We start from the raw sequence: 25,294 nt of genomic DNA, 5'->3' as shown, positions 1-25,294 counted from the left end.
GGGACGGAGTCGATAGTGAGGCTGCTCCTGAGTCCAAACGCTTTTATTTTTAAAACTTGATAAAAATGTACTCAATTACATTTCATACAGTAATAATTAGGGAGCTTTGTCCAAAAAAGGCTATGTTTTAAGTCTCTTTGTAAAAATAACAAAAGCTTTATCCCTCAGTCTCTGGTCAGTAAGAAAGGAAGAAAACCTTGCTAGAAATAACAATAAATAATTTCACACAAAAGGCCAGGTGACATAAGAATAGTATATTAATATATTTTCTTTGTATTTACAATAAATCCATTTGTTAATACTGTGATAGAAAAAATAATCAGTCCACATTATGCAGTAGAAACAGGCTTTGCGGATGAGCATAGCTCCCACAGTAAAAACACACAAGGATTTCTCCCGCAGCTAAAGCACTTTTCCACACGACAGTCCTGGGTGAGAGTTAAAGGGACAGAGTACTTTTCGTCCTAGAACCCAGGAATTGAGGGTACCATTCAGCAAGCAGCAAACAGCTGTTTAGTTTTTCCAGGACTGTTTAAATATGTTAGTTACCATATGAGAATTTTTTTTTGAGATATAAAAAGTAAAAACACTAAATTGGGAAACTGCATTCATCAAAAGCAGCCCCAAACAAAAAAGCCATTAACAGAAATAAAACAAGGCATTCTTATGTATCATGCATAAAAAGGATAATTACATAATACATATTTTAACAACAGCCTAATAAATAAATGAGGTAAATTTTACAGTCATTGGAACAAATAAACTATATTCAACCTCTTAAGTGCTGTACTGCCACTGCTTGTTTCGAAATGTAAAGTAATATAATTAATCTAACCCTACAAACTGTGAACGCGCAGTCTGCTCTTTGGATCCCCTTTGAGATCACAGAGGGGCTGCCTAACAAAGTATCATCTGAATATAAACGACCAACACCAATACGATACAATCACCATGTAATTACCAGTTTGTATGTGCACAGTGGGGACACTGTGAAAGCTAGAAAAAAAGATGAAAATAGACTGGTCAGAATTTTAAATTTCAGACTAATCCATGATAATCCAGAACAGAAGATAAAAATTCACTCAATGGATATAACTCGACATTTTTGCAAATTCAGCAGTCCACTAAGATGCAGCTGCCAAACAAATCCATCACCTCAAAGGTAAAGGGGAAGAAAGGTGCAGCTCTTGAGCTTTGGCTCTTCAGCTCTCGCTCTCAAAGTCGCCTAACGACAGAACAGTAACGCGGTGTCTTCGCTTTCTATTTGCGTTTCCTACTTCAGCTATTAGTACAGAATAGAAACATGTTAAATGATCAGGTCAAGGGCAAGCACGTACGGCCAGTCCACAGAACATTTTAAGTGGAGTTAATCGGTTGGGCCAAGAACGTCCTGCCACGTGCCGCTACGCTTCTCCTCCACAGCCGCCCCTGGCAAAGGAACTCAGGAGACGGCCGTGACTGCTGATGGCTCTCTGCAGGGTATGCCAACCCACCTTTACCTTCTTCTCTCCTTTGCCACTTAAATGCATCATGTTAACCATGTGATAAGAAATTTTACTTTACAAACTCTTTGTTTCAATGACTAGAGAAGTGATTTTAACACAGAAACCTGCCAATTCTGAGATGACGACGACAGGAAAACTAAAAACCAGATGATTATTCACTCAAATTTCTGCTTCAGCTTTTTTTGGAAGATGGCTGGCAGAATAGAAAGCAGAGCCAAGACCATGAGAACAAACACCGAGTTCCAGGAAACTGCCTCCCCCGCAGTTGTGAGCTGGTACAGTGTTGTTCCCGCCTTAATCGCAACAAAGGAGGGAGGTGCAACTCCTAAAAAATAAAAACATGGCGAAAAAACAATTATTTTTTAAAATTAAAATTCTATGTGTATAAAATTTCTTTTTGTCCCTTTTCTTTCTAGGCCCCCACCGGTGGCCCACGGAAGTTCCCAGGCTAGGGGTCGAATCGGAGCTGCGGCTGCCAGTCTACACCACAGCCACAGCAAGGCGGGGGTCGGGGCGTGCGCCACAGCCCGCAGCAAGGCAGGACCTTAACCCACTGAGCAAGGCCAGGGATGAACCTGCATCCTCACGGATACTATGTTAGGGTCTCAACCTGCTGAGCCACAATGGGAACGCCTCTATGCATATAAAATTTCTCATAAGAATACAGTCAGTCACATTTTGGAAATTCTTAATTTTACTTAAAGCTCCTCAAATTTATTTCCATATAAAAAATTCAATCTCTCAGAGTTCTTTTGTGGCACAGCAGGTTAAGGATCCAGGGTTGTCTCTGTAGCAGCTCCAGTAAGTTGATTCTGAGACACAAGTTCAATCCCCAGCCCAGTGGAGTGGGTTAAGGATCTGGTGTTGCTGCAGCTGTGGCACAGGCTATAGCTGCAGCTTGGATTCGATCCTTGGCCCAGGAACTTCCATATGCCACAAGTTCGGCAAAAAAACAAGACAAAACAAAAACAAAGATAATGAATTTAAAAGTCCAAGGGAAGTTCCCAGAAAATAATTTTATAAAATTTATCAACAGCCTTAAAAAAATAATGTGCTATGACCCACCAATTTCAACTTTAAGAAATATTAATGTACCTGAGCGAAGACCACGTCTCAAGGTTGTTCAAAGCACTATAATAATAAAAACCTGGAAATACTCTAAGTCTTTGAAAATAAGTCAGAGTAAATGCTCATTCACCCTGGGTAAAAACGAGTGGCAGGAGATATTCAGAAATGGAACGATAGCAGTTCCTGCTGTAGCTAAGCGGGTGAAGGACCTGATGTGGTCTCTGTGAGGATGTGGTCAGTGGGTTAAGGATCTGGTGTAAGCTGGGGTATATGCGGCTCAGACCCAGTATTGCTGCGGCTGTGGCACAGGCTGCACCTGCAGCTTTGATTCAACCCCTGGACCTAGAACTTGGTTCAGCTGTAAAAAGAAAAAGGGGGGGGGGATGGAAAGATACTCAAAATACATGGGTAAAAAGAGCAGTTCATACAACATGGTGGAACAACCACATTTTATTAAAAACCAGAATAAACCGAAAAAAGTACTTTAGCCAAGTACTGAAGTTAACTTTATCTCTAGGTATTTCATCTGTAAAATAAAGAGACAGGTATAAAAATTCTCTCTTCTGATTCTATAAATTTAACATTCTTTTACAAAATCCAAAACTAATCCTGCTAAATTTTTTCCCCAGTTTTACTGAGAATTAGCTAAGATTTTTAAGTTTGTCTATGAATCTTTCTATAGGTAGTAATAAAAAATATTAACTCAAAGCTTGAATTTAACAGACACTCAATACCTGAGGAATCTGCGCATTTTGTTGCTGTCTAACCAATTCAAATTAAATTTGCAAGTAGAATATTCTTACTAAACAACTATCAGAATTTATAAAATATATAAGTGGGAGTTCCCGCTGTGGTGCAGCAGAAACAAATCTGACTAGTATCCATGAGGACACAGGTTCAATCCCTGACCTCGCTCAGTGGGTTGAAGATGTGGCACTGCTGTGAGCTGTGGTGTAGGTCACAGACACGGCTTGGAGCTGACATTGCTGCAGCTGTGATGTAGGCTGCCGGTTTTCGCTCCAATTTGACCCCTAGCCTGGGAACTTTCATATGCCATGGGTGTGGCCCCAAAAAGCAAAATGTGTGTGTGTGTGTGTGTTTGAGAATCTTTATGTCCACTGATTAATTCCCAAATTAAGTGCAGGCTCCTTGAAAATAAGAACCTTTTGCTGATCCTTCCTTCCCCCGTACTTTTGGTAATGCCCGTAACACTATGTCAATAAAAAGAAAAATAGGATCGATTTTCTACTGAAAATTGAAGTTCAATATTTCAGTACTTGATTACAAGACAAAAGAGAAGTTATTCAAAGGCATCTTTGTCTTTTTATCTCTGCTGAGAGAGCTGCTCAATTCTGTGTGATTGAAAAACATCCACTGCTCAGAGTTCCCGCCGTGGCTCAGTGGTTAACACATCTGACAAGAAACCATCAGGACGCACGTTCGATCCCTGGCCTTGCTCTGTGGGTTAAGGATCTGGCATTGCCCTGAGCTGTGGTGTACGTCGCAGATGCAGCTCGGATCTGGCGTTGCTGTCACTCTGGTGTAGGCCGGTGGCTATAGCTCCAGTTAGACCCCTAGCCTGGGAACCTCCATATGCTGCGGGTGCGGTCCTCAAAAGACAAAAAAAATAAATAAATACAAAATAAAAAACATCCAGTGCTCTTACTTTTAAAAAGTAACAAAAACCATTTAAATCAACACAACCAACAAACATCTCTGAGCAACTATTTACATAGGCCAGGCTCTGTGGCCACCATTTACACACAGTGCTGGCATGTCGGTAAAGAGCACAAAACCTGGCCTAGCCGTCTCCGTCAAACGCGTTCTAACAGCCTGAGAACTAGAGGCCTTACCTAGAAAAGTGCCAATAAAAAAAACTTTCAGCGGCACGTTTATCACAGGAGACGTAATATTAATGAACCAATTAGGCAGAAACGGTGTTATTCTCAAAAATATGATGTAGTTAATGAGATGTTCTCTATGACGTTCGACCTGTCGCAAGAAAAAAACAAATGAGGATCAAGATAAGGTCCGTCCTGAAAACAAACTGCTTAACATAAAACACCTTACTTCAAATCCTTATAAACCTAAAAAGGCAAAATTAAATGTATAACTATGTGTAAGATACATAGCCAGTGACCGACTTTTTAATGCTTTTAACTCCCTATATGTAAAGGGCCTGTATAGCACAGTAAGAGACCTTGCCTCCAGGAGTTCCTGCTGTGGCTCCGAGGTAATGAACCCGGACTAGTATCCATGAGGAGGTGGGTTCAATCCCTGGCCTCACTCGGGTTAAAGAATCCAGTGTTGCCGTGAGCTGTGGTGTAGGTCACAGCCATGGCTCAGATCCCGAGTTACTATGGCTGTGGTGTAGGCTGGTGGCTACAGCCCTGATTTGAGCCCTAGCCTAGGAACTTCCATATGGCACAGGGGGGCCTAAAAAGACAAAAGCAAAAAACCGTTTTTGTGATTAGAATGAACTTTACGTGAGTGAGTTCATTCACCACTGATAAACGAGATTAAACAAGCCCACGGAAACATCCGGGCCATTAAAGAAGAGCGCCATCTGCAGCGAACTCTCTGGATCTTCTTTTACAGATAGTCATCATTTTAAGCAAGATGCTTGATTTCTGAGTTTCCTAATCCGTTTAAAAAAAGAGGTAAGGTAGGATGATTTCTAAAATTCTTCTGATTCTTCATAAAAACAGATTTTTCTTAGCAACACTATGCTGGTAGAGCTAACGTCTTTGTGGAGGTCCTGACAGAAGATTTCTGCCCACTGATGAAATGCATTAAAAAGTTGGCTGGTGCAGGTTTCTCGGAGACCACTGACTGCACGGTGTATCAACATAAACCAGCTGAGGTGTCTAAGCACGCGGGTGTCTTTACATCAGCCCTCTGATGTCTCTGCTCTACTGAACTTACCAGGAATGAAGCATTAACAGTTACTCTTCTACATACAAAACCTTCCTATCTCAAAGTATTAACATTATTTGCCTACCACTTGATTTTATTTTGCTCAAAAGATCATTTTTATTAAAGCCCCGAGTCTGAGTTAATGTACACAGGGATTACACAAACTGGCTTCTTAAGCAGCCAAAGTGTTCCGAGATAATTTAAAAGCACATGTTTACCTGCTGTGACCATTTCACTGCTTTCTCTGTTAGGTATTTGTACACCACTGGCCTCCCAACTAAATAGGAGAGCATATAGCAGAAGGAGGCACCGAGTCCAGAACACTAGAAAACAAGAAGTCGTCATGAGCATTGTCCTTGTCCATCGTACTCATACAGACGTAATCGCCTACAGCAAAGCTCAACTAGCCCCTTCTTTGGGTGTATGGGGAGGAGACTCTGCACGATGACATCTCCTGTGCAGAGAACAAGAATCCACCCAGGCCTTCCTCTGACCAAATTATTATTATTATTACTTTTTTTTGTTTGTTTGGTCTTTCTGCCTTTTCTAGGGCCGCTCCCGAGGCATATGGAGGTTGCCAGGCTAGGGGTCGAATTAGAGCTGTAGCGGCTGGCCTGCACCAGGGCCACAGCAACATGGGATCCGAGCCGCGTCTGTGACCTACACCACAGCTCACGGCAACACTGGACCCTTAACCTACTGAGCAAGGCCAGGGACTGAACCCACAACCTCATGGTTCCTAGTTGGATTCGTTAACCACTGCGCCATGACGGGAACTCCTATTATTATTACTTTTAAAGCAAGAGAGACTCGTTAAGTTATCAGAGGGGCACCAGCCTCTTTAACCAAATTATAACTAAAATGAGGCCAGCTACAACAAACCTGCACTTGTGATTAAACTTAGTGATGATATCCAAATAGTCAGCGTTAGCCTTGAGCTTATGAATAAAACCTCAAGAGCTAGTATTTTTTCAATTGCTACACTTGAAGATACCACCCTCAGCCTGGGATCTCACTCACTGTGCCCACCGACATTCTTGGACTGTTGAAGCTACAAAACACTACAGGCAGCAAAGGCTAAAACATAACCTACACATGCAATTCAGTCTGTCATACCCATGTTCAAGAAAAAGACAAACTATAAATCTCCTAAAGTAATACCTTAACAGACATTACTTTAATGCTAAAGGCCCCTTAAAACGAGTAACTGGAGGCTTCCAGAGACTCTTGGGACTAGGATGCCTCATCGTTCCCATCATTCTATTTGAAGGTATTTTTTCCCCCAGCCTCCCAGTTTCATTTTATATACTTACCAAACAAACAAGAAATAAGGCCAGTGGGAAGGGATATAGAAACCCTGAGAGTATGCTGAGGAATATAGAGCCCGGAATAGCAAATGTTTGCAAGCTGTTAACTTCTAAGTTAAGGATTAAAACATAATTAAATGAATTTTTAAATGACAAATCCAACAATCCAGAAAAAGAATCAAATACAGAAGTTATCATGTTAATAAGATTATATCCATATTTCAGTATTAAAAAATTAAGTAAAATTACATCCAAAGTTTAAAAATACATGACTCCTCAGTTGCTAATAGACAGCTTTAAGCTTAACTTTTACCAACATTATCATAAATCAATGCTGATTAGAGTGTGTTACTAAGAGAAAAACCAAGACAGATACCCAACATGTACCAGACAGAGAGGAACTGGGTACTCTGTGGGGAGAAGAAGGGAGAAAAAATGAAAAAAGAGAACAAAAAAGGTCTTCAATCTTTTAAATAATATGCTTCTTTAATGCTTTTAGGAAACATTATTTGTGTGGAAATATAGGTACATGTACATATAAGGATCTGGCATTGTCATGAGCTGTGATGTAGGCTGCAGACATGGCTTGGATCTGGCGTGGCTGTGGCTGTGGCGTAGGCTGGCAGCTGTAGCTCTCATTAGACCCCTAGCCTGGGAACCTCCATGTGCTGCAAGTGCGACCCTAAAAAAAAAAGCAAAAAAAAAAAGTTGCTGTTTCTAACATAACCTTTCTTTTTTTGGCTTGCAGCATGCAGGGACTTGATGAGAAATCTCAGTTCCCAGACCAAAGACTGAACTGGGGCTGCGGCAGTGAAAGCAGCAAATCCTAACCACTAGACCACCAGGGAACTCCCTAACTTTTAGACATTTACCTGAACTTACTACTCATTAAAAAAAAAGGAATTCCCATTGTGGCTCAGCAGTAAAGAACCTAACTAGTATCCATGAGGATGCAGGTTTGATCCCTAGCCCTGCTAAGTGGGTTAAGGGTCTGGCATTGCCATGAGCTGCGGGGTAGGCCGCAGACGTGACCTGGACGTGGCGTTGGTGTGGCTGTGGCTGGCAGCTATAGCTCCAACTGGATCCCTAGCCTGGGAACTTCCACATGCCGTGGGTGTGGCCCTAAAAAAAAAAAAAAAAGATAAGGAGTTCCCGTTGTGGCTCAGTAGCTTAAGAACCTGAAGCTCTCCTCCCACACTCAAGCCTGGAATTTCTAACCTTCTGCTACCCACTCTCGCCTCATTTTTCTTTGATGAATTCAGCCACTTCCATGTATGTGGAAATACATACAGCTTCAAGTATATGGCCATATATACTGATAACTCTGATTTCTCTATTTCCTTTTCTTTTCTTTTTTCTTCTTTTTTTGCTCTGACCGTGGCATATGGAAGTTCCTTGCCAGGTACTGAACCCATGCCAACTACTAAGCAACCCAAGCCGCTGCACTGACAACACCTGATCTTTAACCTGCTGAGCCACCAAGCAATTCCCTGAAAATCCTGGTTCTTAATGTCACAGACATAATTAGCTATTTGCTTTACATACTATTAAATATATATATCAAATATTAGTATTATTCTGAAAAAAAATTTTTTTTACATATTTAAAAATTCCAGGAGTTCCCACTGTGGCACAACAGGTTAAGAATCTGGTGTTGTCTCTGTAGTGGCTCAAGTTGCTGCTGTCACATGGGTGCAACTCCTGGCCCAGGAACTTCGACATGCCATAGGCATGGCCGAAAAAAAAAGAAAAATTTTTTTCCAGAAAAATGTAACAACTGAAAATAGTTTAAGATTTCTTTCAAATCTTTTTTGTCCTTAAGATTTATCCCATGGAGTTCCCGTCGTGGCACAGTGGTTAATGAATCCGACTAGGAACCGTGAGGTTGCGGGTTCAATCCCTGGCCTTGCTCAGTGGGTTAAGGATCTGGCGTTGCTGTGAGCTGTGGTGTAGGTTGCAGACACGGCTCGGATCCCGCGTTGCTGTGGCTCTGGTGTGGGCCGGTGGCTACAGCTCCGATTCAACCCCTAGCCTGGGAACCTCCATATGCCATGGGAGCAGCCCAAGAAATGGCAAAAAGACAAAAAAAAAAAAGATTTATCCCAAAGGTGCACACAAATTACTGTTTTCAAGGAAACAATGTGAAATAATTCCTTTAGTCAAATCCCCACAAACTTAATATACTGTTAAATTTGCTTCATTTTGCTTAAGATTCTTTAATTTTTAAAAATTCTGCCAGGAGTTCCCTGGTGACCTAGTGGCTTAAAGATCTGGCATTGTCACTGCTGTGGTGTAGGTTTCATCCCTGGCATGCTGCAGGTGCAGCCCAAAAATAAAATTCTGTTGAAAGATACAGAAAATTTACCACCTCAACCATTTTTAGGACCATGGTTTAGTAGCATAAAGTACTATTACACTGCTGTGCCAGCAACCTCCAGAACTCTTTTCATCTTGCAAAACTGAAACCCTATTCCCATGAAATAACATTCCCTAGTCCCTTCCCCCCAAGTCCCTGAAAACCACCCTCTTTCTACTTTCAGTCTGCACCTAAGGCACAGCAGTGACAATGCTGGACACTTTACCTGCTGTGCCACAAGAGAGTGAACATTAGACATTATCACACTGGGTCAAGTGAGTCAGACAGAGAAAGACAAATATCACAATACCACTTAGATGTGGAATCTAATAAAAAATTATACAAGACGGAGTTCCCGTTGTGGCTCAGTGGTTAACAAATCCGATTAGGAACCATGAGGTTGTGGGTTCAATCCCTGGCCTCAGTGGTTAAGGATCCAGCACTGCCATGAGCTGTGGTGTAGGTCGCAGACATGGCTTGGATCCCGAGTTGCTGTGGCTGTGGTGTAGGCCGGTGGCTACAGCTCCGATTTGACCCCTAGCCTGGGAACCTCCATATGCCGCAGGTGTGGCCCTAGAAAGACAAAGTGACAAAAAAAAAAAAAAAAAGGATACAAGAGATCTTATTTATAAAACAGAAATAAATTCACAGATTTAGAAACCAATCTTACTGTTCCCCTAGGGGAGACCACTGTGGGAAGGGAGGAACTGGGAGGTTGGGAATAACATACATACACTACTGCATAAAAGAGACGATTAACGAGAATCCACTGTACAGCTCAGGGGATCTATTCACTAGTTTGTAATAATCTAACCTCTATTCACTAGTTTGTAATAACCTCTACGGGAGAAAAGCATGGAGACACATAGAAGCTGATTCATTGTGCTGTACAACTCAAACTAATAGGACGCTGTAAGTCCACTATACACCACAAACACTTTCTTAAAAAACAATTAACTAATAAAATAATCCTAAATAAAATTATTATCTTGAATAATACAAAGGAAAGGAAAATGTTTATAAGTGAAATACGCAGAAAACAGAAGAACTGGTAATAAATATTCAGAAATAATAGAAGAGTTGGAGAGACAGGATTAAAGTGAAAATTTTTCATTTTCATTTTTTAACATTTTATTTAATCATATACTGTATTAATTTTTAAAAGGAAAAATAATTATGCACAACTGAGCAGCAGATCTTTTAAAGCACTTTTCTTAAACTAGAAAACATTCTTCAGTTAAAAGGATACAAAATATATGTAGCAAAATATGCTACAAGTACTTGTACATAAAAGGTGTCCTTGTATTTGGATAAAACTTTTCCTAGAGCCTTGGCATCATCCATATCTCTGGGAACCTTCATATTCACTCTTTCTTCTCTGAAGAAATAAAATTAAAGAGAAAAAAGTTTTAAGTAGAAATTTGCCAAGATAATTCATATCAAAGACAAGTTCAAAACATGAAGTTTTATCCAAAATGATTTGACGCCTTGATCTGTAATATGTTGAACATAAATTCACAACATTTAAGTTCAAAGGTCTCTAAATTATTTGTTTTTTGATGCTTTAATATAATTGCATGAGATGTGTCATCCATACGAAAATTCAGGGTGACCCAAATTAAAGGTTAAAAAGCATCTGCTCCAACACTGGAGTAAATTTTGAATTAGGAAATGAACCACTGATGTCAGCATATTTAAAACAGTGAACACCATTTTGGGAGATCCTCATGATAAGCTGACGTCAATAATGAATTACAACTGACACTAAGAGAAAATTTTAATGAATTTACAGTTTACATCTTACCCCAACTCAAAGTTCAGATAAAAACACTTTCCAGGAGTTCCCGTCGTGGCGCAGTGGTTGACGAATCCGACTAGGAACCATGAGGTTGCCGGTTCGGTCCCTGCCCCTGCTCAATGGGTTAACCATCCGGCGTTGCCGTGAGCTGTGGTGTAGGTTGCAGACGCGGCTCGGATCCCGTGTTGCTGTGGCTCTGGCGTAGGCCGGTGGCTGCAGCTCCGATTGGACCCCTAGCCTGGGAACCTCCATATGCCGCGGGAGCAGCCCAAGAAATAGCAACAACAACAACAACAACAACAAAAGACAAAAAAAAAGGTAAACATAAAAATAAATAAATAAATAAATAAAAACACTTTCCACCTTCTATTAATTTTACTTTATATTTGGTGCCTTGTTCGGAACTGAACGTTCTGTTTATAAAAGCCTCAAATAATCACCCTGTGTTTAACATGTATTATACCCATTTGTTTACATGATAAAATTTAACTTTGCTGAACAATGATAGAATGCTGTTTAAGTCCCAAAAAAATGGCAAGTAACTTAAAATGGGTTTTCTCATCTATAAATTTTAAAACTAAAAAGCTCTTTATCGGGGTGTGCATGCATCTCATACACAGAGAGAAAGAAGCAGAATGTAAGATTCCTAATGGCACCTACTGCATAAAGGTGTTTCAATTCTTAGAGCAGACTGGGAGCAAAACAACCTTAATCTACACTCCATCTTCTTTCCCTCTTTCAGCCAGCTCTTATTTTTTCTTTTTCAGCCGCCCTCAAGGCACATGAGAGTTCCGGGGTCAGGCTTATGCAAGTTCCTGGGCCAGGGATGGAATCCGAGCCACAGCTGTGACCTACATATGCCACAGCTGTGGCAATGCGGGATCCTTAACCCACTGCACTGGGCCAGGGACTGAATCAGTGGCTGCAGAGAAACAAGCTAGACCATTAACCCACTGTGCCACAGCGGAAACTCCTCAGTCAGCCCTCTGTTTCCTACTCCTCATCAAAATGAGAAAGGATCTAAAATGAAATCAGGGGAGTTCCCATTGTGGCTCAGTGGTTAATGAATCCGACTAGGAACCATGAGGTTTTGGGTTCAATCCCTGGCCTTGCTCAGTGGGTTAAGGATCCGCCGTTGCCATGAGCTGTGGTGTAGGTCACAGATGTGGCTTGGATCTGGTGTTGCTGTGGCTCTGGCATAGGCCGGCGGCTACAGCTCCAATTAGACCCCTAGCCTGGGAACTTCCATATGCCGCGGGAGTGGCCCCAGAAAAGACAGAAAGACAAAAACAAATAAATAGATAAAATGAAATCATACTAAAATTAACGTAACAATATGACACGCTCCTCCCAAGGCATTTACAGGGTATAGGAAAGTATTACAGTAAAAATGAAAGCCCTGGTGCTAAAAGCTGGACTCCTTTGAAGGGCAAACTGAAGTCCAGCCACAGAGTGGATGCACTCCCAGGCCCCTCCCCCCCGGGACTCCAGACTGCTGTTCAAGGATGTCCCAGTGCTGCCTGCATCTGGATGGAGTTGTTTCCCCAATTTGGTTATGTATCAACCTCTATCTTTTACCATTCTTTCTTAACTAGTAAGCTGTAGACTTTTTTTTTTTTTTTTGCCATTTTCTTGGGCTGCTCCTACGGCATATGGAGGTTCCCAGGCTAGGGGTCGAATTGGAGCTGTAGCCACCAGTCTACACCAGAGCCACAGCAATGCGGGATCCGAGCCGTGTCTGCGACCCACACCATAGCTCACGGCAACACCGGATCCTTAACCCACTGAGCAAGGCCAGGGATCGAACCCGCAACCTCTTGGTTCCTGGTCGGATTCGTTAACCACTGTGCCAAGAGGCGAACTCCTGTAGTCTTTTGTTAATTCAAAAAACTCTCTAATTTTTGCTTAACTAAGTGTAGAGTGGTTATTTTGCCAGCAAATCCTACGAACCTTGAGGCCAAAGTAAGGCCTTTGACAAAACAAGCATAAAGGATTTTCAGACAAAAGCTAAAGGAGTTGATTACCACTAGCTGGACTTAAAATAAATAGTAAAGGAAATTCTTCAAGATGAAAAAAAAAATGTGCTAATTAGTAACAGAAAAACATATGAAAATGTAAAACTGACTGGTAAAGGGAAATAGTTAAATTTAGAATAATCTTATAACGATTGTTGGTAAGTCACTTATAATTTAAAGTATTAAAAGATAAAAGTATGGAGTTCCTGTCATGGCTCAGAAGAAACGAGATCTGATTAGCATCCGTGAGGACGCGGGATCGATCCCTGGCCTAACTCAGGGGGTTAAGGATCCCCTGTTGCCATGAGCTGTGGTGTAGGTTGCAGACGTGGCCTGGATCTGGTGTTGCTGTGCCTATGGCGTAGGCCACAGCTCCAGCTCCGATTTGACCTCAAGCCTAGGAACCTCCATATGCTGTGGGTTTGGCCCTAAAAAAGAAAAAAAAAGATAAAAGTATTAAAATTACTAGAAGTACAGTAATTTGTTAATAGATACACAGTGTAAAAAGATGTCAATTATGTCATAAAAATATAGAATGTAGGAGAGCCATGTAAAATGTAGCTTTTGTTGTGCTTGAAGTAAAGCTGTCATTAGATTAAATTAACCTGTTATGAGTATCAGATGCCTCATGGTATAAACAAAGGAGAAAACTACAGTCGACGCCTAAAAGAGAGAGGAAAGGCATCAAAGCACCGCAACACAGGAAATCATCAAATCCCAAAGGAAGAGAGTAAGACAGCAACGCAGGACCGTCAAAGCAACCAGAAAACCATGAACAAAACGAAAACAGTAATTCCATAATTTAAATTTTCTAAGAGAGTAGATATTAAATGTTCTCATTAAAAAGAAAAATAAAATAAAAAGAAGTTTAACTATAAAACTTCAAGCATAAGGAAGAGTTAGTGAAAAAATATTTTTTACTTATTTATTTTCGTGTTTGAGTAAGATTTTATTTTATTTTTTTAATGAAAGAAATTCAGAGGTGATAGGAATTTCCTGATATGCTGAAATTACATTGCCCTGGTGGAAAGTCTATCCACATTTTAGTAGTCTCTGATGTAACCTATGATTAACCAAGGGTGTTATTACTGTGGTTAAATAACCCTGAGATAGTTTGTCCTCATAAGGTAAGTTTCAGGTCCATAATATCCTCCCTAAAAATTCAAAAAGTTCTGGAGTTCCCACTGTGGTGTGATGGGACTGGTGGTGTCTTGGGAGCCCTGGGACACAGGTTCGATTCCCGGCCTGGCACACTGCATTAAGGATCTGGCATTGCTGCAGTTGCGGCTGCAGCGCAGGTCACAATTGTGGCTCAGATCTGATACCTGGCCTGGGAACTCCACATGCAGTAGAGGAGCCAAAAAAGAGAAAAAAAATTTCAGAAAGTTCTACAACCCAAAAGTTCTTTGTAATTTTTCAGTAAAAATTGACCCTATCTATATTGAATTATTTTTAGGCTTTTATGATACAGGTTTCTCTGCAAAAATATTAATGTATTAGATTACGGGATGCTGCCCTGGATGCCGATGGAGGTACTACACAATATATAGTATCTATGCCATGTTACCTTCCCAAAGTAGAAAAGTTCTAAATTCTGAAACACATTCACCTCCAAGGTTCTGGCTAAGAAACGGTGGTTGTATACTAGATAGACAAGTCTTTTTACAAGGTGAAACGTACCTATTCAAACCATATCATTTCTATAAAACAGGGAAGAGAAAAAGAATTAAAAGAGATGTGATGAGGAAGGAAATGGATGAACAGAAGCAGACAAAAATTGATTACAAGGAAAGGGAGGAAGGAGGAATACAGGGATGGAAAAAAAGAAGAGAAAGCAAAGAAAACGAATGTTAGTATTTTCCAAACTCTAAGTCAATATCTATTACAAACTGTGAGATAAATTTACTTGGTCACTACTAGCACTAAAAAATACAATGCAATATGTTTATTAATGTGATTTATTTACAAATGTTATTTATTAATGAAAAGTAATTATGATTTTAAAAACTGTTTGAAAGCCATTAGAAAGATGCCTTAATTAGAGAAGCAGAGCTAGGAAAACTTTGCACAGAAAATCAGGAGACAGGTCTGGAAGGAGGGATTTAAATAACTGTCAGTAAGAACTTGCTACAAGCCATGAGAGCTGATGTACCGCCACTATGACAATTCTGGTGCTTAAAATTATTTTAACTTTTAATCCACTTTCATCTCTATAAATGCTAGACATTTCCCCTTTCTTTTAGGATACTTACTCACTAAGCTGAGGAAAATTTTTATATACCAAAAACATAACAAAAGCTGCAGATAAGAAAATGGACACCAGTATAAGAAGCGACATTCTTGCTGACCCAGCTTCTGCACAGGCTCTCTCTGAAAGGAAAAAAAGAAGTGATAATTAAGACACAGGAAGACAGAATTCCAAGCCAACAAACCAGTTCCTTCAGAGGTTTTGCTCCCAAGAAACTGTTCACATTTTTTGCCCAAAATACTGGTAACATTAAATTTTAAGTACTTCCCTATTTATTTTTTTCTTCTTTTCACAGCCACACAGGGAAGTCCCCAGGCCGAGGGTTGAATCGGGGCTGCAGCGGAGCCCTTCCGCACAGTCACAGCGACCCCGGATCCAGGCCACATCTGCGATCTGCGCCACAGCTTGAGGCAGCACAGATCCTTAACCCACTAGCACGGCAGAGGATTCAACCTGCATCCTCACAGAGACAACAGGTGGGTCTTTAACCTGCTGAACCACAACAGGAACTCCAAAGTACTACAGTATTTAATGTTTATTAACTGGGCATGGTTCTTTTCCGGGAGATACCCATTTTACAAGCACTGGGAAAAAAAATTTGTAGCACTGATTTGTTGATAAGCCAAAGGGGAAAAGAGGGCTTTCCGCCAAATGCTGTCACCGGCTTTCCATTTTATTCTACAGTGGGAACTGACAGCACAGGCAGAATGGTCTCTCAGGAAAAATGAGGTACTTTGGCGACTGCTCCAACTGTCCTAAGAATCCTGAGATTTGCTAATGTTTCTGTCAATGTTATACTTTCTCTTTGCAACATGGGCTTCAGAATAGTTAACCCCAAGTTTGGGTGGCTGTGACTCCAAGAATGGGACAATATGTTTGTGTTCTCCAATAAGATAATCTTAATGTTATTTTAAAAATTATATGCATAGGAGTTCCTGTCGTGGCTCAGCGGTAATGAACCCACCTAGTATCCTTGAGGTCTCAGGTTCCATCCCTGGTCGTGAGCTCTGGTGTTAGGTCACAGATTCAGCTCGGACCCAGCGTTGCTGTGGCTGTGCTGTAGGCCGGCAGATACAGCTCCGATTCGACCCCTAGCCTGGGAACCTCCATAGGCCGAGAATGCAGCCCTAAAAAGAACACACAAAAAATTATATGCATATAGCACAGGGAACTCTGCTCATTATTCTGTAATAACTATATGGGAAAAGAACCCGAAAAAGGCTGTATGTATGTCTATATTTGAATCACTTTTCCTGTATACCCAAAACTAACACAACATTGTAAATCAACTATACCTCAATTAAAAAATTAAAATTAAAAAACAAATCTTAAAAAAAATTTATGCAAGGAGTTCTCCTGTGGTACAGTGTTTCAAGGACTTGATGCTATCACTGCTGTGGCCTGGGTTGCTGCTGTGGTGTGGATTCGATCTCCAACCTGGGAACTTCTGCAGGCTGTAAATGCAGCCAAAAAAATTACATGCAAGATGAAAGCATAAAATGAGATCCAGGACACCACAAGCAGTGGAGTGAGCAGGGCTGTTTTTACTGGAAGAAGTCAACAGTGAGGAGGCTGAGACACTTCCGTAGTCTCGCTGGGGAAGAGGCAGGAGTGGCTGTTCCATTTGCGCCATCTCCACTTACCATCACACCCTGTCCATACTGACAGCACTGAGGGGTTAACATATAGATACCTATACTATCATTAGGACTTATTCTTTTTTTTTTTTTTTTTGCTTTTTAGGGCTGCACCCGAGGAATATGGAGGTTCCCAGGCCAGGGGTCCAATCAGAGCTGCAGCTGCTGGCCTACCCCACAGCCACAGCAACACAGGATCTGAGTCACATCTGTGACCTACACCAAAGCTCACAGCAACGCCGGGATCCTTAACCCACTGAGCAGGGCCAGGGATCGAACCCGAGTCCTCATGGATGCTAGTCGGGTTTGTTAACCACTGAGCCATGACGGAAACTCCTATAATTACGACTTCCTATTTTCAGTTCCATGCCCCTCCCTCTCCTAACTTAATGCCTATGTAGCTTTCATATACGCCTTTACGAAACATCCTAAATGAAATCATAGGACTGCCTGGACTCCATTAATTTAGCGAATCGTTTTTCAGGAACATTTGTAAAGCGTATTAGGTGTTTCTGTTTGCTCTCCGAATGCTCCTTTTCTATGGTCCTGTCACCCTCCCTGTCTCCCCCATCCCTCAAAGACGCTAACCTCATGGGCCCTATTCTCACTGTGTGATTCCAATACGCTACCCTCCAGAACCCGAAAGGCTAACTGGCCTAAGGATGACCCTCGCAGAAACAATTCATTATTGGCTGATCAAATTCTTTTTTTTTTTTTTTTGCCACTGAATTGTTCACTTAATTTATGTATTTCTGGCCCCACCTGCAGCATGCACAAGTTCGAGGCCAGGGAATGAACTTGCACCACAGCAGTGAGAGGAGCCACAGCACTGACAATGCTGGATCTCTAACCCACTGTGCCACAAGGAACTCCCTTACACACTTTAAAATGGTTAATTTTCTGTAGTATGAATTTTACCTCAATTTAAAAAAAAGAAGAAGAAGGAGTTCCTGTCGTGGCTCAGCAGAAACAATTCTGACTAGCATCCATGAGGTTCGGTCCCTGGCCTTCCTCAGTGGGTTAAGGATCCAGTGTTGCTGTGAGCTGTGGTGTAGGTGGAAGGCACAGCTTGGATCCCGCATTGCTGTGCCTATGCTGTAGGCTGGCAGCTGCAACTTCCATTCAACCCTTAGCCTGGGAACCTCCATATGCCATGGGTGTGGCATATGACCTAAAAAGCAAAAAAAGAAAAAATTGGATCGTGGCACCTTCCCTGCCTAGAACCTCCCAAAGGCTTCACAGTACAGTAAAAATAATGCCTAAATTCCCTCCCTGCAAGACCCTGGGATCTGGGCTTTGTCCAAATTTTCTCTTAAGAATTCATACCCAGAAAAAGAGACACTCTTATCAAAGCAGTGGTGGATCCTGATTGAAGCCAAAAGATCAAACAGCAAAGGCCAGAGTCAAAGGACATAGCAAGGCAAAGACATGTACTAGAAAAATGTGAGAGGAGAGGTTAGATGCTTTTTCCCCCCTTGGCTGTGCCTGTGGCATGTGGAAGTTCCTGGACCAGGGACTGAACCCTCACCACAGCAGGCACTGTAGTGGCGACAGCAGATCCTTAATCTGCTGAGCCACAGGGGAACTCTTAAGAGGAGAGGCTGGAACAGAAACCCAGAGAACAGAAATGGAAGATACTGTTAAACTGCTTGTTGATTTCGAATTTTCCACTTCCCTTGAAGCCCGGCTAGAATTCATTTCTTGCTCCTGGATACCGGTGAGATTGTCTCATATTCCTAAAACGACCTCCCTTTTTATTTGTACTCATTTAAAGTGACTTGTGTTCCTTTCAACCAAAAAAGTTTTAACTAAGTAAAACCTCATTTTATCCCTTATCTCATCATGGCAGTTTTATGCATGTGACATCTGAATTAGTTGAATTTTACTAAATTTGATGCTGAAGTTAGAGTCTGTGACTACATGAATAGGCTTCGCCTGGGAGCATGTTAGAAATAGGGATTTTTCTCAGGCCAACATCCCAGATCTACTAGATTAGAATTTGCATCTTAATAAAATACTCAGGTGACAGCATATTAAAGAAGCAACAATCTGGCCTACGCTACCTATTTTTTGTTAAGTAATAGACCCCAAGGAGATTGTGCTATCAATTTTTAAAAAAGTCTTAAGCAACAAAATAGTGTGAAGTATATCTCCAAAGCACTTTAATAACCATTAACAATCAACTCATAATTTCTACAAAACAACTGCTTAGATTAATCCTTTAATATACTAAATACAAATTATATTTGTTTATGAAAGCATGCTTTTTAAAAGACAGTGTTTATTGAGTTCTAGTATGTGAACCATGAAGTTAAAAAAAATTTTTTTTGGCCACATCCATGGCATATGGAAGTTCTGGGGCCAGGAATCAAACCTGTGCCTTAGCAGCGACCAGAGCTGCTGCAGAGACAACGCCGGATCCTTAACCTGCTGCACCACAGTGGGAACTCCCAGAGTCCTATTACTTCTGAAAGATAGACTGCTTCTAAGTCGATCTGGAATTAACTTGCCCAGCCCTCACTTTTCACTTACTTTTCTGCTAGAATCAGGCTCAGAGTACAAAGACTGATACAAATAATTTAATATTTTGGCATCTTTTAAACTCTTCAAGGAGTTCCTGCTGTGGCTCAGCAGGTTGAGAACCCAACTAGTATCCATGATGAGGAAGTAGGTTTAATACCTGGCCTTGCTCAATGGGTTAAGGATCCAGCATTGCTGCAAGCTGCAGTGCAGGTTGCAGATGCAGCTTGGATCCCACGCTGCTGTGGCTGTGGCGAAGGCCAGCCACTGCAGCTCCAATTCCACCCCTAGCCCGGGAACTTCCAATATGCCACAGATGCAGCCCTAAAAAGAAAAGAAATAAATAATAAACTCTTTGAAACCATTAGTTTTGAGGTTTTTTTCATCGTGTAGATAGTAGATATATGCGAACAGAATGAATGGATGATCCCCCCCCCCACTCCCCGGTCCTTTTTAGGGCCACACCTGCAGTATATGGAAGTTCCCAGGCTAGGGGTCGAATTGGAGCTGCAGTTGCCGGCCTACACCACAGCCATGGCGACGTGGGATCCAAGCTGCCATCTGCAACCTACACCGCAGCCTGCAGCCATGCTGGGTCCCTGGATCCTTAACCCACTGAGCAAGGCCAGGGATTGAACCCACATCCTCATGGATACTAGCCGGGTTCTTAACCTGCTGAGCCATGAAGGGAGCTCCTCCTCTCCTTCCTTAGAACATCTCTTTAGGACTTTGACTATGCAAGGAATGCACTCAAATGTAAAGCTGGGTAGGACTATCTGCTGAGCATTCATTATGTACGAAACATTTTGCTCAATCTGCTCCTAAGAAGCTGATACCATCATCAGCCAGACTCCCAAGCAATGGCAAAAAGGGGGTTTGAGTCCATAGGAAAACGAGATTACTGCGCTGCAGGACGGCAAGATTCATAGAGCAGGTAGAAATTTAATAAAGACTAAAAGATGAGTTTACAGTCTTCTAACCTGTAGCATAGCTAAACATAAGCTTAAAGATTTCAACAGGTGAAAGTCCTCAAATTAAAAATTAAATAAGACATTTATCAGGTTAGCGCTAAAATTTAACTAATATTTTTCTTCCCATTATTATTTCACCAGTCGTAAGAGGTCTGAGGGGAGAAAGGTGTCAGACATTTAACTGGACCAGAGAACACCACTCTGAGTCTTCTCTGCCTAACATCTCTCTGACTTGCTGCTGTTTATCTTACAGCTGGATGATGAAATACATAGACATTTGGTGAACAAAATTTACCTCCAGCTTTAACGGTACCTGTTTTTTCACTCCCTAGAAGGAAAACTTTTGCAAGCATTGTACTCAACACAGTGTAAACAAACGAAAACAGATGATAATGCAATAAAACTAAACGACAGTCAGTCAGTTCTAAAGTTCTCCATTCTTTCACATAAACCCGGAAATAGGGAGGGCTGCTTATTATGATTCAAGAATTCTTCTCAGGTATAATTCAAATAAATCCAAAGGCTAGCACATAATTCACTTAGAGTTGTGAACAGAGATAAAAATTAAAAACCTTGTTTTAATGGTGCTTTAATAACACCTAGACACAAAGCATACCTATCACACCACGCCTCCTTCCAACTGCATTATACACATGCTATTCAGCATGCAGATCTGCCCACCCGACAGTGCTTTGCACTTGCTCACCTCTAACCCTTCCATCATGCTAATCCCCATGCTCAATTAGGCCATTATCTGCTTTCCAACCTCCCTCCAGGCCAAAGGTTCCGCTAGACAAAGTCAATCACCCACTCCCTTGGCCTAAACAAGTTCACTGGTTTTCTATTTCAGTTACCGTTATTGCTTACTATCAATTAAGGTTATAACAATAACCCTTTCACAGTACTCTCCATAAGGGCTATTTCAAGTCTCTTCGAGCCCTTAATTCTACTTCCCACTACTCTCAACCAGGGAGGCTGCCTCCACACTTTAGTGAGCTTCCCAATCTCAACCTCAAGGTCTGTTCAGGAAAATACCTCCTCCTGCCCTTTCCCCTTCTCTCTCTATGAAATGCCAACACACTTTCTTCCATATCTTGCCCTCAGAATAACCTCTTCTCCATTCACCTAATCTCTTCCATTCTTCCCACTAACAAGCACTTTCCCTCACATATATCTATCCTGAAAAACCAATCTGAGAGGAATTTATTACCAAGTTCAAGCAATACTATCTTCTAAGAGCAGTGAAACCAACTTCAAACAGTATTTCCCAAATATCTTTGGATGCATTCCACAATAAACAATGTATTTTATATCATGATCTGATGATACACACAAAATACATACAACTGAAAAATACAATTCAAGGAATACTCACCCCCTATTACATGCTAAGAATGCTATTTTCTCTTCCACTTTTTAAAATGGCTCATGATTATCCATCGAATTCATTTCACTCGGCTCACAAGGGAGTGACCTACATATTTTAAAATGTGGCCCTAGGAGTCCTTGTAAATCAAATGGTAGTAAAAGATGAGCAGGGCAAAGAACACAAAAGAACATAAAACACTTGGTCCGGGCACCTTGGCACACAGATTGGGTCAAGCACCTCTCAGGTTTACCCACCCATTCTCATCATGCAAGAATCACTTTCAGTGTTACTGCCTTGCTCAAGTCATCAGTGGTCTCCAGGGTGGGCCTCAGATGTCAGACTAGAGTCAAGGCAAGGAATCCGCTAAGTGTACCAAACTGCATGTACGGTGTAGAACATTTCAAAGGTACATGCAATAACTACCTGTCAAAGTTACACAGATTTATCAGTTAATAAAAATACAAATTTAAAGTGTTATGGAATTTATAAAAACATTCTATCACTGTGTATTTCTCAAAAGTTACTCATTTTTTTCTCCAAAACCTATCCTTTTTTTTTTTTTGTCTTTTGGTCTTTTTAGGGCCAAACTTGCAGCATATGGAGGTTCCCAGGCTAAGAGGGTCTAATTGGAGCTGTAGCTGCCGGCCTATGCCAGAGCCACAGCAACGTGGGATCCGAGCCGCATCTACAACTTACACCCCAGCTCGTAGCAACACTGGATCCTTAACCCACTGAGCCAAGGCCAGGGATCGAATCCGCAACCTCAAGGTTCCTAGTTGGATTCGTTGACCACTGAGCCATGACAGGAACTCCAAAACCTATCCTTTTTTGACTGCCAAGTTACCACCTACAATTAACAAAAACTGTTCTTCATACCTTGGAAAACTGGCTGCTAAGTGATTACTGATGCTATCACATCACCAGCCAGGTGATGTGCACCCTGCCATGCTAGGGCGCCACAAAATCTATTGCCCAAGAAGAGAATTTCTAACACTAAGTAAAAAAAGAGACAGAATAGAGAAAGACAAAGGAAAAGAAAAAACCAAAAATCATTAATAAAGAAGATGGATTAAAAAAAATTCCTTTGCCTATAGACTTAAAGCCCTTTATACTGACACCATTTTAACTAAGACCAAAGTTACCTCCTTCTACCACTCACTGGAAATCCTCCACTCCTGACAAGTTTATGCCTCTCTCTTTTTTTTTTTGGCTGCACCCATAGCAAGTGGAAGTCCCTGGGCCAGGGATCAAACCCTCATCACAGCAGCAATGCTCGAGCAGGTGCAGTGACATTGCCAGATCCTTAATATCCTTAATTCACTGCAGACAAAAAGGAACTCCCAAGTTTATCTCTTCATAGACACACACAAAAGGTTAACACTAATCTTCAGGCCTCATGTTTCCCCACCCAGTATCCCTTCCTGTTCTCTCTACTCATTTAAACCCTACTTCTCTGGGAAGGCCTGCCTTCACGTCTCTTCCCTGTCTTCCTACAGGTCTACGGTCCACAGACGCCACCTGACAGCATCATAAAAATAACGGTGTCTAATGTGTTGTTCTAATGATAAAATAAGATGCAACAGTGTAAAGGCATTTTGGGGATTTCAGGGTCTTTTCTTTTTTTGGCTGAACCCACACCATATGAAAGTTCCTGGGCCGGTAGAGATTGAACCGGAACCGAAGCTGTGCAACAGGGGATGTGCAACCCACTTCGCTGGGCTCAGGATCCAACCTGCATCTCCGCAGTGACCTGAGCCGCTGCAGCTGGATCCTCATCCCACTGTGCCACAGCATAACTCTTCAAGGTTTAGGATTAAAAAAAAAAAAGAAGTAATACAACAAGTTACTGCTATCCCAATCCAAATGATAATCTTTAAGGATGTCCTATCTGGAAAATACTTTTTCAGGAAACCCTTGGATTACTGTCACTCTCAGTTGCTGCATCTTCAAGGCTCTTGTCATTTAGAGTGGATTTATACTTTGACAATTCATTTCTGGGTTTTGAAGTTATCTGGCTCTACTGTCTATAAGGCTGAAAAGCATCCAAATATATAAAGCTGAAAGACCCAAATCAAACTGGGGACATTTTAAATTATCTGAAAATAAAATGTCATTTCCTGCACGACACCATTTAAATGTTTCATGCATTTTACATTTGATTGAAGAAACTTCAGCTGAATGGTAAACATTATCTCCACACCCCGTATAAATGTATCTTTAAAGAGGACAATACTTTATGGTTGACACAATATTGCTAGACACTCTTAAAAGACCCTTCCTCTACCCATCACTAGTGGAAGAACACATCACTGTGAGCAAACTGCAGACAACTCAATGGCCATTTGTTAGGATCTCCCCAAGCTTATGGCCTTTGAAAGCATTTAAAGAGCTTAATCACTTTAACTGCTGAAAAGCAGGAAACTTCTATGCCTAGATGGAATTAACACACTCAGTTTCAAGGTACACATTTTGCTTAAAATAATATTTAAAGCCCTGAGAAATGCCAGGATGGCAGTGTGGGGGACACACACACACACAAAAACAAACCTCGAGAACAAGAGATCTTAGCTTAAAAAGTAATTACTAACATTTATTTAGCCGTCACTTCGCATAAACCAAACATTACACTAAACCTTTTACATGAATTATTTTGTTTAATCCATGCACCACTCTTAAGTAGATATTATCATCATCCCCGCTGCACAATTCGGACACTGACCTTTTGAGCTTTTGAAGGATAACAAGCACAAAGTCATAAAAGTGGTAGAGCAGGGACTCAAACCCAAGTGTTCCTGCCACCTGGAAGTGGCACCTGAACGTCATTACACACTTGCTTTTAGCCACTACTTAACCAGTCTGGCTTGGTGCCCTCTTGCAAGTTATATATCCACGCTGGGCCTCAGTTTCCTCATCTGCAAAAGTAAAGCAACGAAGGCCGACGTTCCTGCCCGCACTGCCTCGCTTCAATACCATCAACCTTACAATCTCCCTGAGCGTCAACAAGCCGGTGTCATGCCTTCTACCTGAATTCAACTGAAAAAGGACTTAGGAAGCTGCTAGGACGGCCTTGTGGTGGGAAGGGCCGCAGCCCAGGTCCCCCACGCCCTCTGCCCCAGCCCCTGGGTACCACCAGGCCGCCTCTGCGTCCGCGAATGCCTGGGGCCGGCTGGGGTCCCTCCTCCTCCGAAGCCCTCCCGCTCACTGCCCCCCCGGGCCAGCCCCAGCTCTCGCGTCCAGGTCTACTCACCCTTTAGGCGGTCTCCGCCGCCCGGGGCCGAGGGGCCCCGCGTCCCTGCCGCCTTGTCCCCCGCGGGGGTCGCGTGGAGGGCCCCCGTTTGCGATCTTTCCACGACTCCGCCTTTCGTCATGGCTGCGGCGGGGAAGGTGGAGGCAGCGGGCAGACGCCGCGCCCCTTAACAACCACACTCCGCCGAGGGCGTCTTCCAACAGCCAGGGGCACAGGCGCAGCCGCTTCCGGGGCGACCACCTCACCCGAGACGACCTCGGCCCGGCGAGCACAGTGACGCGGCGCCGAGAGCCGCAGCGCCCACTCGCACTAGCTCCGCCCCGCCCCGCCTCCGAGC

General features: G+C 42.1%; 1 protein-coding gene across 1 annotated transcript; it reads right to left on the bottom strand.

Moving 5' to 3' along the window:
• Positions 1-239: 239 nt before the first annotated feature.
• On the bottom strand, positions 240-25,294 carry TMEM41B (transmembrane protein 41B). The gene is made up of 7 exons (XM_047752496.1): positions 24,958-25,294; positions 15,218-15,335; positions 10,402-10,530; positions 6,803-6,896; positions 5,708-5,812; positions 4,427-4,565; positions 240-1,830 (listed from the first exon to the last, which is right to left on the bottom strand). The coding sequence occupies exons 1-7, from the start codon at positions 25,076-25,078 to the stop codon at positions 1,661-1,663; spliced, it is 876 nt and encodes a 291-aa protein (XP_047608452.1). The 5' UTR covers positions 25,079-25,294; the 3' UTR covers positions 240-1,660.

Source organism: Phacochoerus africanus, chromosome 11 (genome assembly GCF_016906955.1).
Source record: "Phacochoerus africanus isolate WHEZ1 chromosome 11, ROS_Pafr_v1, whole genome shotgun sequence".
In the NCBI taxonomy this organism is placed as follows: Eukaryota; Metazoa; Chordata; class Mammalia; order Artiodactyla; family Suidae; genus Phacochoerus; species Phacochoerus africanus.
Note: the sequence above shows the minus strand (reverse complement) of the source record. Positions and strands in the feature narration are given on the sequence as shown.

Bases quoted from the DNA above. Each gene is read 5' to 3' on its own strand.
- TMEM41B (XM_047752496.1), bottom strand. From the start codon at position 25,078: ATGACGAAAGGCGGAGTCGTGGAAAGATCGCAAACGGGGGCCCTCCAC. The intron at 6,897-10,401 runs GTATCCTTTTAA...AGAAGTTAACAG, and splicing joins TATTTTGCTACATATATTTT to CTTGCAAACATTTGCTATTC. The intron at 1,831-4,426 runs GTAAGGCCTCTA...TTTATTTTTTAG, and splicing joins TTTTATTGGCACTTTTCTAG to GAGTTGCACCTCCCTCCTTT.